This window comes from Tauraco erythrolophus, chromosome 6 (genome assembly GCF_009769465.1).
Source record: "Tauraco erythrolophus isolate bTauEry1 chromosome 6, bTauEry1.pri, whole genome shotgun sequence".
NCBI classification, from domain to species: Eukaryota; Metazoa; Chordata; class Aves; order Musophagiformes; family Musophagidae; genus Tauraco; species Tauraco erythrolophus.
The window spans coordinates 30436049-30450800 of NC_141470.1; the positions used below are offsets into that span (position 1 = coordinate 30436049).

The window sequence follows — 14752 nt, forward strand, 5'->3', positions numbered from 1 at the left end:
GGAGAGTAAAAGCACATAAAATAAAATTCTCACAATGAAATCATGGAAAACAAAAAACTTTCAAGGATGCTTTTGATTATGGAATGCTTTCTGGATTCCCACCTAAGCCCAGGAAAACAGTAGCACAATAAAGGGTATTCTAAACATGTACAAGTAGAATACAAGGCTTTTTCAGGAAAGTGATTTTAACCTATGATCCACACACATTTGGAAAACCATGAAGAGCAATTACTGCGAGGTGAATTAAATTCACTACACAGGTAACAGAAATGCAGCTTAAGTGAAAAACATTTAAGATAAAAATAAATAAACCACCAAGGCTCTAAAATTTGGCATTTGTTGGCTCTGTTCCCATTTCTAGACCTGTGTGGAACTTAGGTCGCAAATAATACAGAATGGTCATGTAAAACTTGGTACGTTAAAATAAAGACTGTCTGGTGTATCTGTTCATGTTTGTTTGGCTTTTGCTTGAAGACTCCTCAGCTTCAGCCAATAAAAAAAAACAAATCTTTTTTTGCTCACAGTTAAAGACAGTGTCGGCTTCTCTCAAGTTCTAGGGCAATACTGCAGTAAGTGAGCTTTCAATTCTTCAGAGAGGGGATTGCTCCCATAGCAGACCTACTTCCCTCAAAATGTTTTAGAATATAAAAGACAATCAAATCAAATACTTGCACTACTTAATAACTGCTTTAAATTTACATTTCCTGAACTGGCAACCAAAAATAACTACCACATTAGCCAGAAAAGAAGTGGTAGACTTCAACTAAAACCTGAGTTGTTTTGAAAAATTTCAAATGGAAGTGCCAAAGAAGCACAAGTTATTAACAGACATTAAAAAAAAAACAAACCACGAAACAACAATATCAAACAAAGTTGGTAACTGAGGGAATGACATGGTCAGAAGAGGCCTGACTTTAGGGGATGAAGCTATGAGCCCAACTGGAACACAGAGTTTGAGACTATAGTCTTCCTTCCACCAAGATAAGGAAAAGCACAAGACAGCGTGTGAGTCTTCAGAGGAAACAAAGAGAAAGGTGCTTCCTTCCCATAACCATTGAGATGAATGAACAAAACCTGCAGACAGCATGATGTTCATGTGTGTTGATCTTCTGTGTGTATTCTGAGGATAAATCCTGTTTGTCTTACAAATTCCGGAGGAAAAGGCCAGACTTCCAACCCTGTCCCTTCCTCAGAGACCTATCTAATGCTCTAAGAAGGACTCTCCAAATGAGAATATATACTGACACAGCACCCGCAGCACTGCTTTTGGCATCGAGAGAGTCAGCATTCCCCCACTTATACAAGACATCCTGTCACAAGCTTTGATCTGAGAATCAGAGCACTGCAGACAGTTATAAACCAGAGTAATATCAGAAGAAAGAAAAGCACATTAAGAAGTTGATTCATAGCATTAATTACCTACCATGAGTGGGCAGGACTCATATAGCAGAACTCCATTAGGCTTACAGCTTTGAAAAGGAGCAAGGTGTGGAAAAAGCTACCTCAGTCCTTCATTTCTCTTGCCCTCCCCCCCCGCCCTTCCCCACTAAGGATAGCTTTAAAGGCCTGGGAGAAGTTGTAGGGGCTTCTTGAGATCTACCCTCTCTTCTCCATTAGCAGCCCCTTTGCAGTGTGACACAGGAACAGCTCTCATGGAAGGAACTAGAAACACAGGCAAAGCATGCTTTGTCTATGGTAGACTGCTTCTGTTCAACCAGGAAGACATCTTAATCTTGCTACTCAGGGCCTTCTAGTGTCTCTGAACATCCAAATGAAGTTTCAACCTTCTAACAGGAGAGAAAGCGTCAAGGAGAAAATAAGACACATGAGAAGGTGAAATAAGGTATTTATCAGTGTAAGAAAAGCACATGAGAACAGCAGAAAATGGACAATAGAGAAAAAGAAAACAGCACCATTATGAGGCATAAGGGAATGCAGGGAGGATATTTAATCTGTTCAGAAGCAGGAAAACTACAAAGCAAGAAGCCAACAACATAATAGGTCATATTATAAAAACTAAATTGTACACTTACACTAGTAGTGGCCTGATCTAGATTGTAAAGATGTCAAAGGGAAGAGAACCTCAGCAGCCTGCATTGAATTTAATCATGAGTCAGAGCTAATTCAAACAGGAGAAAAGATGTCTGAATCTCTCAAAATTGAATAATACACTCCCTTGTCTGCCCCAAAGCACAGCGATGGCATTCTATTGACCATTAAGCTAATCCACCCAGCAAGCCTTTGTTCAAGCTACCTACCATGTCTTCTGATTCCTGTGAACAGCTCAGCACGAAATCAAACCCAGACACTTAACGATCGTCTCACCTCATCATCAAGCGACACCAGCAGAGCCCGGAGAGCACCAACAGATGCTGCCATGACATTATCCACTGCATCATCCAGCGAGAAACGCAGCAAGAAGAGAAACCCAGCATCAAGCAGCAGACGCAGAACACTGCCCTTCAAGGAGGAAGCAAACTCTCCAGCCCTGGCCTGAAACATATGTCACACAGAGCTAGTGTTAAAGCTGTCTCCTCTCAACTGGATACATCTCAACATTCTGCATGTTTGCCTCTTCCCGTTTCTACTATGAAGCAGCTAAACTGTGTGCAGATTTTTTTCCCTTTATTTTCTCCTTCTTTCATTCTACAGAGGCATGCAACTCCAGTTCCTTAATGCAGGAAACCTTTTAAGTCTGGACCATCTTCTGACTTCACCCTGTTTTGCACCATCATTCTTCCCAAAACCACACTGTTCCTTCTTTGCCTCCCCTGCTGTTAGGGAGAAGGTTAGCACTTCCCCGAAGAGTTACGTGGAAATGTGCACAGAAGTACTCATTCTGCTTTATGCTATTGGCACATGGCTCTACGAATAGGCTGGTTCATTCTCACCTCCTACAGAAAAACGCATCATGAAGCTGGGTCAGACAACAGGAGTGAAAGGGTCATTGCCAAGGATAGGTTTGTCACAAAAATAACACCAAAAAAATAAATTGTGTCCAAAGCAACAACAAAACTAAAGTTGCAGCACTGCTGCTGAACAACACTTGCAAACCTCTCCCTCCAGAGAAACTTGAAAGGTTTCAGTTTGTTATGTCCCAACACTTAACTCTTCTAACAGTAAGGAGATCTTTAGCGAAAAAGAAATGTCTTGCTGGTGGTTTTGCTCACCTTCATTGAACAGTAAAAAACAAACAACTAGTACCGGAGAATCTGGGCCCTGATTCACCAGAAACTTGAATTATGGGGAGGAATTCCATGCAAAGTGACTTACTTTTTGAACAATACGACCCAAGACCTGTAGAGCCAGTGTCCTCTGTTGAATAACTTGGCTGCGAGACAAATGAAAGAGCTCTTGGAGAGAATAACCAGCCCTCTAAATTGGGAAAGGAAAAATCAACAAAAAACCCTCAGATACAGATAAAAGCAAGCCCCTTAAAAATAAGATTATCTGTAAAATACCGCATAACAGGAGATAAACAGCAATGCAATGTTGTCTGCTGCTTTGTGGCAATTGCAAAAGCGATTCTAATCATCGATGCAACAGCAGAAAACTGAACTTCTTAAGAAAAGGATGCACGTGCACCTTTTCCCAACACCACAGATCCTTAGTGACATTAAAGAGAAAAAGCAGTAACAGTCTTCTGAAAGTAAAGCAGTTAATGCATGCAGACCCAACTTCTCTTCAGGAGCTTGTTTCAAAAGAAAATCACCCATCCGCACTTTCCTAAGGTTTTTGTCACTAGAAAGTCTTGACACAACAGGAATCTGCCAAATCAAACACAGAAAATAGAAATAGGTGTGCCTTTTCTACTGCATTACACCTACCTCTGCCTCTTCTCCATGGTGATGTAGGCCTAGATGGGTCGGTAAATCAGCATCTGCAGGAATTAATTCTCCTTTTAAACTGAATCGAGCTTGCATTCCCTACAATAAAAGGGTGGAGAGAAAAAAAAAAAGATTATTTCTATTGCCTTCTACTCCATTCACCACTTAAAATACCACTTCTTACATCAACTGCTGGAAGGTGACAGTTCAAAAACTCCCCAGGTCAGGCCTCAAATTCTTAAAAAAATTTACTACCCTCTTTCCTTTTTTCTTAGCTTTCAGACCTGTTTCATCCCAAATTATAGTTGCTAGACTCTCACTTCCTAGCTCTCTTGAGCACTACAGAATGAATTGACCACGTATCATCCCATCCTGTGGAAGAAACTGGGAAATCTCTGAGCCTGATAAAATCTTACAGATTGAGAAACCAGAGGACTAGTTTTTGAAGCCTTCAAAGCTGTTACTGCTGAGAAGCATAATCCAGATACAAACACGAAAAATAACAGTTTCTACTTTCAAACCTTTTTGGTTTTCTTCTGTCGGGGTGAGGGCAAATCTTTCATCCATTCCAGCTTCTCTAACTCCACATTATCCATGTGAATCCATTCCTTCTTGGGCTTCACAGGGAGATCATCTTTGTGGGGGGGAAAACAACAACAGTCTTACTTTCCAAGGCAGGGATGAAAAAAAATACTATTCCCTCTTTGCCAACTACTTTGCTTAAAGACTGCATCAAATATAGAATTCAGGTAAAATAAGAAGAAAACAATTTTCAAACTGACTGTTGGCTGATGCATACACATCAAAGGTTTAAAGCTGTTTTCATCTTTTATGAGAGGTAGAAGAGGAATAGCACTGTAACGAAATTCACAGACAAGGCTAATTTGGGAGAAGGTGAACAGAAGTCAGGACACAAATAGGGCAAAATGATCAGAACCAGGGCAGAAAAATAATATAAGCTCCACTTTTGAGAAAGCAAACTAGTATCATCCAAGGATGGAGGTCTTAAGGAAGATGCGAAATGACTTGAAAGCATTAATGCAGAGAGGTCCAAACAAATTATTGGAAGCTAGTATGATTTCAGCCTAGATACACTGGAGAGAGCACAGCAACTATTATTTGTGATTTCATCACATTTGAGATGCTGCTGTTCATTCCTGTACCCCTCTAAAGGCTTGAGGAGACCAGCTTGGGAAGAAAAGATCAGAACAGTTGAAAATTTACACAGCTTGCCTGAGAAACAGCTCAGTGAGGAAACTGGACAGTTGAACAAGATTTTCAAAGGCGCAAGTACTAAAGGAAGAAACTACTGATTTAACTTAATAAAGAGTTTTGACTAGAAGAATATGAGAAACAATACATTTATGCCTGACATCACAAGAGTTGCCCTAAGAAAGGGACAGATCAGCATACGGAAGAATCTCACAAATGAAGGGACAGGAGGGATGTAACTGGAAAGATATGAACAGTAGGAAAGGTACTGCTTTACTACTAGGATGCTATCCCATACCAGCATGAGAAGATATGAGCTAAGAAGTCTTTGCTATCTCAAGAGAAATCACACATAAGGACAGGAACAGGCAGTCTGAGGGCATGAAAGGCAGCAGCATCACTCCTGCTGGAGCAGCACAGAACTCATTTGCAACGCAGCTATTAAACCTAGCATTCTGGTCTTCTCTTGCAAGGAACATTGAGTCCCACTGAGACACTCTTTTTATATCAGATCTTTTCCTGCTGATAACTGGCCTGAAATCTAACCTTTTGCTTTCTTCCAATTAGCAGATAAACTTTCAGGAAGGGCACTCGTCTTTTCTAGGATGAAGCTTCACCCTTATGATCAATGTGGTATTGAGTCAGGCAAGGAACCAAGCACAAGAGTTATCTTTCCCAGCCAGAAAGCTGTTCCGCAGAATTTCAGCCAACGGCTCAGCACACATTTTAATTGAAGAGAAGGAAAAAGCATCTGAAATGTAAGAAAATTGAACATTCGTGGGTGGTAGGTGCAAAACTAGAGGAAGTAAAATCAGCAGAAAAATGAAATCTATGGAGATTTGTAATTCAACAAATTGTTTTCTCCTTCTTCATTAATCGCTAAATTGATAGGGTTGAGTTAATCATTCTATGAATAGGATTACGCATATTACAACCAGCCCTTAGTATTATGATCTTGTCAACAAGAAAAAGACGGATATATATTCCAAGGCATCAGCAGATTGTTCAGTTACTGAGAAATCCCTTTACAGAAACACAAGCTGACAGCGTGAATGCAACATTTGTACTGAACTTTTTCAGCCTTGGGTTATATTAAAGGCTACGACCCAACCTCTTCCCTTTCTGCTTTGCTTCCACTTTTGTCTTGGTGCCAGAATATCCTTTTCCATTTGATAAGATTACAAGTTGCTGGATAAAGGTTTCACCATCTTGTTTATTAGAAACAGCACCCTTTTATCTCATTAGAGAGAAAGGTTTGACTTTAGAGCAATGTCATCATTTCGTGTCATCATCCTCTCCCTGGGGATATTCAGAATGACCATTTCTGCTCGGTTATCCACGATAAGTTTACTTCTGAGCAGGAACAGATGCAAAATCACAACACTAAGTGCTAATGTCATATTAATATTTTACATCTGTTGGCCAAGATGGGCTGCAGGCGTAAAGTCAGGTGCTGGAAAGGCTTCCCTTGGTTTTATAATTGTGTTCCAGCTCATCCTTTCTTTGTTATTTCAAATATCCTGGGAAGACTCCTCTTCTTTCCTGTGCAGTCTTCCATGGGAAGAAAAAGATGTCACCACACAATGCTCTGAACACTGAGCTATTCCCAAGAGCACTATGACAATCTTGTTCAGCCTTTACAGGTGGAACAATCTGCTTCTATTGCTCCCAGGTGAGTAAAATAATGTCACTTAATCCAGTGCTACTTATGCACTCAATTGTTCTGGAACTAAAAACAACTAAAAATAGTCCTTTTGATTAAGATGGATACATGGAAAAGTAAAACTTGGGGAGAAGCAGCAAAAGGACTGTTCAGTGAAGTGTCTTCCTCAGTAAGAGGCTAATCAGCTTTTCTTCTCCTGCACATGTTCACACACATACACTCACAGACTCATCCCCCTCATCAAGAAAATGGAAAACGGTTGTTATCTCTTGCAAACATGAAGCTGAAATCCAGGATTTATTCAGAGACCTCTTTAATCAGTCTGCACATTGCACTGGGACACAAAGAAAGAATCAGAAGAGAGGATCAAGACATGGAGACAGTCAAAAATTGACACGAAATTGAGGCAGAAGCATGCTAACAAGGGAGAGACACATGCTATGAACAAAAGCGTGAGGAAGATGAGAATGAGAGCCTAAAATCACAACAGAGAAAAAGAAATGGCTAAAGAAAAAGCTGCAGTGAGGAAAGTAACAATAAAAGCAGAAGCTTAAGGGGAAAAACTTCTCTGCCAAGAGAATACATGGGTTGCTCTAGCTGCTGGGGATAAAGCAGCTTTCTCCTCATACAGGTGTATATTGAGTATTAAAGAGTTCTGTCATAAGAGGCAACAGCTCTGTACAACTCTTCCAAAAAAGCAGAACACTCAACACCTTCATACCTCCCTCCATCCACAGCACAACGAAAAGAACTGTACCCTGTGGAAATCACGACATGGGCTATGAGATCCAAGCCACAGAGTGGGGCCATCAGGGACAGTGTCATGATAAAGACAAACATGTGCGACAAGAGCAATTTCCCTGAAGTGAGACTGTCATCTCCATGCTATCCTGTGAGCAAATCACTAACTCTTACCTGCCCAACGCCCTCTTGTCCCCAACCTGTCCCAGTTAAAAGAAATTATTCAAGCAGCAGCTGAATCTCACTACCACGCTCTTCTGCTTCCCTGATCACACGACTGAACGGAAGAGCAATGATGCCTACTGTTTAAAACATATTTTCCCTTCAGAGACCTCATAACAAACTTCAAAAACAAAGCAAGACTTCCCACTGAATAGTTCACCTCTGTTCCATAGTGTACAACCCTTTTATGAAGCCCAGCTAGAAGTAACAGAGATGTTCTTTCTTGAACCCAAAATATATTTATTTTTTAAATATTATGATAAAATCCTGAGTTGGATAGCTATCAAAGTGCCACACCAATCCAATATGGATTGATGCAAACACCATACAAACCTTACATTTATGTTCAGAACATTAACAACATACACTTTTTTCTTACCTGTGATTTCTACCTTCACGTTTTCTTCCTTCCTTACAGATTCTTCCAAATCCAGCTCCTGCATGGAAAGAGATGATCCTACACCATGCTGAGCCACAGGCAGAGATTCCATAAACTCCTCCGGTCTGTTCTGTTCCATTTTTAATTCCTTTTTCTGGCCTTCATTGCCACTACGTCGTGACTTTAAGAAAGCAACTAAACTGGAATCTGCAAGTATTGACAAAGAGACAGACAGAGAAGTGACAGAAAGTCTTAAAATACTTGATATGTCTATAGCTCCTGCTATTTATGTTTTAGCCTTTTCGTTCCCATTCCACATGCCCTTTCCTTCTGTACCAACTGTCACATCTTTTCAAACTGAGGCACTTAACTGCTTTATGACCTCCTCTTCAGCACATAAGCTGGGTACAACTGACTGGGGAGGCGACATCAGAGAAAGAGCTGATAAATGTCTTTCAAGGTAAAGCAACAACAAGAATTCTAGTTATTCTCCCAACTTACAAACAGAGACACAATTGTTTCTTTCCCCCTCACTGCCACTGAAAAGGCACATCCAAACAAGACTATTCATTGTGGAGAGAATTCTGGTCTATGGCTCATGCGAGGAACCCGGGTCTGACGTTTTGCCTACCCTGCCTGTGGATCACTTAGTGGCATCAACCTGAATGCTACAAGAATACACCAAACAGACAAAAAAAAAGAATTACTTGCTCTTTATTGAACTGCACTAGAGCTGCAGTGCATGGTCTAGATATTATGTTAAGAAAAAGAGATCTTGTTTGTTCTGAAATGACTCCCCATCCTGAGAGTCTATTATGGTCTGACAACATCCAGAAAACAGACATGGCCATTCTCTTCACGCTTTGGAGGAAAAGAAGAATATTTGGGAGGTAGGGGTGTTTTGAAGGACAAATAATATTCCTATGGTTCTAAAGTAGTAAAACGTCAGAAGATCATCGTTTTACTTTCAGATCTCTTATAACTATCCCACATCATTTTTGATGGAGTACATCTTCCCTCTGAACATTGCCCATCTAGAAGATGGCGTTGGGATGTTCATGCCAGAGATGAACACTCAGAGGCTGTGCATTGTGCCTCTAAAAGGTATGGAGATACTCAATAAGCAGTGTCAGAGACATATAAAGTAACAGAATACAACATAATAACCTACATTGGTTATTTATAGTTTGGAGGACAAAGGACAAGAAATTCAGAAATGCTCTGTACCTGAGAGAAGTCATTCCAAAAAGGAAACAACTCCCATGTCTCTGAAACAGTTCAAAGAGGATGTAGGGATCTATCCCACACTTGTGATTGCTGCTCATGATGCAGTTTAAATCTTCCTTGGCAAAGGAGAGTGATTCAGCCCAGTCTCATTAAAGCACCCGTATTTTTTCCTGAATGCAAGTAGAGCTCTCACTTTCTCACACTTCACTGTACACAGCAAGGAAAAGACTGTATTCAGTATTTCATCATTTCACACAAACGGTGACAAACAAGTCACTGATTATGTCAATCTGTGCACAGTATGTTAGAAAGTAAGCCTACTTCAGCTCAGAATCTCCATGAGCAAAACCAGAACAGTATCAATGATAAGACCCTGAACACTCTGCCCAGCATGGAAATGCCTACCCATCCTCATACTCCACACCATGGAATCTCATCTGCTTCATAACTAAGAGGTTAATTCATAGACTGGGCAGCATTAAACACCCACAAATTATTCACACTCCTGAATATGGAGAAAGTCTCTCCAATTCTAATCTCTGTGCCTGTCCAGTTCCCAAGTTCATATGTAAGCAATTTAGCTTATGATTTGCTTCATCGTGCATAATTCCCTAACCACAGATATTTTGGGAATGTCAAAATTACTCCCAGTTTCCGTAAGGCCTCAACGACTGAAAGATCTACAATTTTATCCCATAGGGTATATAAACAAATACAGTGTTTTAGGAAGTAATTTATTGTTCAAACATACTTAAAATGCATCCTATCCTTTTTAAACTCCCTAAATATTTACTTCACTAATATCCCAAAAAACAGAGTGGTAAGGACAAGAAGCAAAGATCACAAATCACTCACAAGAAGAAAGTGCATAAACAAGATATTTTTCATACACATGCTGTTGTTATAAGCAGTGAAATTTAAAAAAAGATTTTTTTCACCTCAGGCGGTTTGGAGAGCTCAGCTCTCTGAATGAAGGATGCACCTAAAGATTCTGTCTGCAATTATTTTATACAGTTCCTTTGCCATCTTTCTAGTTATATGCACGCTGCTTACAATGAAGTCAAGATCATTAACATGATCTATAAGCTAAACCCACACGAGTCTTACACATCTAAAATGACAGTCACACCTAAACTTGATGCTAGAGAATCCAAAGTGATGAGAAATTCAGAAGCCCTTGTCTGCCACCTACATCTGTCCATCTGCTCTTCTTGAGCATACAAAATCATTGAAACCCATGCCAACAAGTTCTACAGTGCCCTAGATCACACAAAGTCTTACCAAACATACCACACACAGGATCCTCCCCTGTCTTGTCAGCAGCTGTCAGTGACAGGCATTCCCAGAGCACCACTGTGAACAGGGGTCCAAACCAGAGACCAGATCCCTGCATCCAACAGTCAGGTAATTAAAACACTTTTTCAAGAAGCTCAAGACTAGTTGTAAATTTTTCTGCTCTACCAAGAACAGATTCAAACTCAAATCTCTCACATGCCCAAACGTTTCCCTTATTTGAGTACTGACAGCACTGGCTCAAGTCTTAGCTATTTTGGAGAGGAAGTTCAAACGCTCTCTCTCACCTCGGTATTGCTATGGCGACCCTAAGAATAGCTTTGCTTTCTTATCTGCTTCAAAGAGCTACATTTTAGGACCTCAATACATGTATATGTAACCAGGTATTTGATGTGCAAAGTAACAGAGTGCAGGGACCATCTTATCCCATAGCAAAGGAGAGACAAGAGAAACTTAAGCTAAGCCCCCTCTCAACGAGGAATAAGTACTCTTTAGTTCCTTCACACTTAATTCTTACTCATAAGATAGTGACATGACATGCAAACTAGATCATCCACATATGCAATGAGCAGGAATCCCAAGCTTCCATCTTTGATCTGTGAATTTGGTAAGACTTCAGGATACCTACACATTCAGTAAACTTCCACGTCTCTAGGAGATTTCACCTTGGGAAGCACATACCCAGCTGAGCCAGAAGCCTTTCCTGCTCCTGCAGGATCTCTTCCTCAGACATGGACCGCAGCTTCTCCAAATTCTCTTTGTGAATAGCTTGAGCTTCCTGCTCACTCTTTTGGCTTCCAAGACCCTCTCCCGTTATGAGACAAGGCCGCTGAGAGGTCAAAAAGTCACCAGCTTTATCTGTAAGATCCAGTAGAGAAAGTAGTTAGTAATTTAAGTGTCTAAAGCATTATGAACACATCTTAATTTTGTCATTATGAGGCTTGCATAATTTTTTTTTTGCATAGGTAGCCAAGTTAAAATAGGCATAAATAAGCTTAGTTTAGCTTCAAACAAAATTAAAATATCTTGGCTTTCATCCCATGCCACAACAAATTTCATTTCGACTCTGTTGCTTTAGGAGTTGGAGGGATGGGGAGAAAGGAATTTTGTGCTTTTAATGCAAAGCAACAGCAAGAAAAGGTAAACTGGAGCATAATTCATAATTGATGAGTCAGAGCGTTCTTCCAAGTTAGTGAACGCTATATTCTTTCTCTGTCTAAGAAAACTTGAACCCATGTTTGTATGTCAGGTAAACCATGACCTAGTAACTGTTGAGGGAGACAGAGAATTAAAACTCCAGTTTCCAGAGCGATACAGGATCTATTCTTGACACAGGCATGTTTGCTTCTCACAATGTCCTGTATTCACCTTTAAGGGTTAAACATATTAGAAGTTCCAGCAGGGGGGCATTTTTCCTACCCTGAACAAAATCAAGTCTCCTTTATCACCTGATCTAAACCCTTTTTAAAGGCTCATTTCACTTAAGTCTAGCAGCAGGGTAACACGCTCCTTTGGTCAGGGTGAGCTGTCTCCAGCTGTCCTGTAGCCCACTATACAAGGACCTGACTTAGTGGCTTCATTCCTTCTGTTTTGTTCATATCCTCCATATAACAACTTGGAATATCTCTATGACCTTAAACCAGCCAACCCTGAAAGCATCAAACCCCTGTTCAAACCGCAGCAATGACACTTATGATAACATCGGTAAGGTTTGATGTCATTCCCACAGCAGTTGTCTTGCACATTGAGCAGAAAGAGATGAGAAGCCAGAGTGACCTGGTAAAAGATTCAGTAAGCTTCCCACCATCAGCCACTGAGGTGAGGATTACCAGGCACAAACATTTTGTTACTACATGAAACGGAGCTCCCTCTCTTCTTCTCTCGCTTCTAGTGATCCTGCCACAACAATCTTGCTGAGGAGGTCAAGCGATTTTCTGATCCCTCTGTTGTGCTACTACACTTTAGAAGCATTCTACTTTAAGAGGATCACAGCTACAGAGCCACTGTATTTCCCTTTGAAGTTTCTCAGACAGATGTACACATACACAACTGTAACAGGATCTACAGTACACATGATATATTGACCTGGATGGTGGATTTGTGCCCGCACAGCACATCTCAGGGTTCTCTTACTAATTCTCTGACAGGGGTCAGGGCAGACAGAAACCTTAGCCAAATGGTGATGACCCTCAGATGACATCTGGCCTCTATTTCAACATGAAAAAGAGGGTTGTCAGGGAAAAACCCAGACACATGGTGGTCCTAAGCAAATAGGACTGCCGAAGACAAAAAAAAAAAAGCAAAAGCTTGGAGATGCTTGTACCAGTTGAATTGGTTTCATCTTTCTTTGTCACGTTGCTTTCAGACAAGTAACTGCTGGAGGTGGCACTGACTCATCAGCACTGCCTCACAGCATTCCTTATGGAGTAATGCCACAGTCTCAGGGCAGCAGATCTGGTGACGGAAGACTGAGCTTTCAGCTTCTAGGGAGGAGTGGGAACCTGCATCACAGTGGTCTCAAAACACTTTCATCGGACACAAGAACAACCCTCCTCCTAAAATTGTGGAAATCAACAACTAAACAAGAAAAACTTTACATACAACAGAGAGGAAAAGGAGGACAATAACCTTGAAAAATAAACGTTTGGCCCTGTGTGAAGCAAAAAGGAAATCAGTGAGAAAGCTAACGCAATTTTTAGGATGTTAATTTGGGTCTAAAACCATTTCAAATCCTTGTCATGTCACAGACATTCCAAGTGACCTTGAGATTCCTAAACTAAGAACAACAACAGTGCTACCCTAATTTAAAGATAAGGTGCACTGATGCTATGGTTACGAAGGCTATGTAAATACGGTAGGCTGGATAAGCAGAACCTTCTCCACTTACCATCCCTGATGCTGGGGAGCGGTGCCTCTCCTGCTGATCCCTCAGGATCCAGGGCATCCGGAGCAGCTGATCTCGGCAAGCACTCAGCAGCAGAGGGAGCTGTGGTTGCCTTTTCAGCAGCTCTCCTCGCTGCCATCTTTTGTGCAAAGATGCTTTTTCTTCCAGATCCCACCTTCACCTGCAAGCAGGGAAGCCATGTGTCACCACTTTCCTCTCCAGGCTCGCCCACACACCTGCCACTGACAAATGTATAGATCTGATCCTAAAGACGCCCTCAGATCAGACTTCAGGACAGAGAAACTGCTGGCAGCCACCTGCCCTTTCCTGTGCCTGTGCTATTCTTATTTTAGCTCACAGTTTAATGCTAGGACAGAGAGACAAAAACATGCATGTTTTTGCTACCTAGAGAAGGAAGATGATTAATTATAACTGAATTCAAGCCAGGCAAGTACACCTAAAATATCACCAAACACAACAATTCCAGCTTTCCTGCTCTTTGGAAACCCTGCATAGTTGAATACTTTGCATTTCTGAGGATAAATGGGGCTGTACTGTACTGTGCTCACCACATGCTTGGAACAGGCTTCTTATAAGGTGATTAGAGAGCAGCAGGGTGAAGAGATTTACACAGTAAGAAGTACGCAAGTGGTGCTAAAATAATCCTGACTAAATTACTGTGCTGCTTGCCTAGGCGATGGAAGGGCACGGCTCTGAACAGCCTTGCACAGGACATCCAAAACAGACAAAGCAAAAAAAACTCTTGCATGTCCTCAGTTTAGAGAAGAAGCTTAAAAGGCAGTCTGAACATTTGGTAGCTGCTTTGTGCACTCCTGCATCAGGTAATCAGAACTGGTAGTTTAAAACTTATTTCTCTTTCCTTTCAAAAAAGCTGTCCTTCAAAATAAGTCACCTCTTCAAAGCAAGCACAGCTATCAATCACATATCAATTCCCAACATCTGACTCCCATTCAGCTAGCAGCTCCCGCTACTACAGCAATGACTGATGATAGCAGCCATAGCTTCCAGTTTTACCGCCTCAGAAAAAAAAAAAACATGTCAAAATCCAGAAAGCTGCAAAACATAATCTGTGCAACTGTATTCAAATATCATGCCAGGAGGAATCAGGTGCAACTTCAGTTAAGTATGGACTTAATCAAACCTGATGAACAAATTAACAGACATTTTTCTTCAGAGAAAAACACAGAACAGGATCAATTCTATTACAACAGTGCAGATTTGATTCACCTCACTACAGTCAGCTGAAGCAGATCACCTTTTTTCCTAAATCAAAGGATTCCAGT

General features: G+C 41.0%; 1 protein-coding gene across 1 annotated transcript in view; it reads right to left on the bottom strand.

Moving 5' to 3' along the window:
- Positions 1-14752, bottom strand: part of RPAP1 (RNA polymerase II associated protein 1) — a 43774-nt gene that overhangs the window by 21827 nt on the left and 7195 nt on the right. Inside the window, exons 5-12 of the mRNA XM_086614180.1 lie at positions 13452-13629; positions 11246-11422; positions 8045-8251; positions 6245-6247; positions 4349-4461; positions 3828-3926; positions 3274-3375; positions 2326-2493 (exon numbers count right to left, since the gene is read on the bottom strand). Of these exons, the coding sequence (XP_086470306.1) occupies positions 2326-2493; positions 3274-3375; positions 3828-3926; positions 4349-4461; positions 6245-6247; positions 8045-8251; positions 11246-11422; positions 13452-13629 (1047 nt within the window). The remainder of the gene's footprint in view (positions 1-2325; positions 2494-3273; positions 3376-3827; positions 3927-4348; positions 4462-6244; positions 6248-8044; positions 8252-11245; positions 11423-13451; positions 13630-14752) is intronic.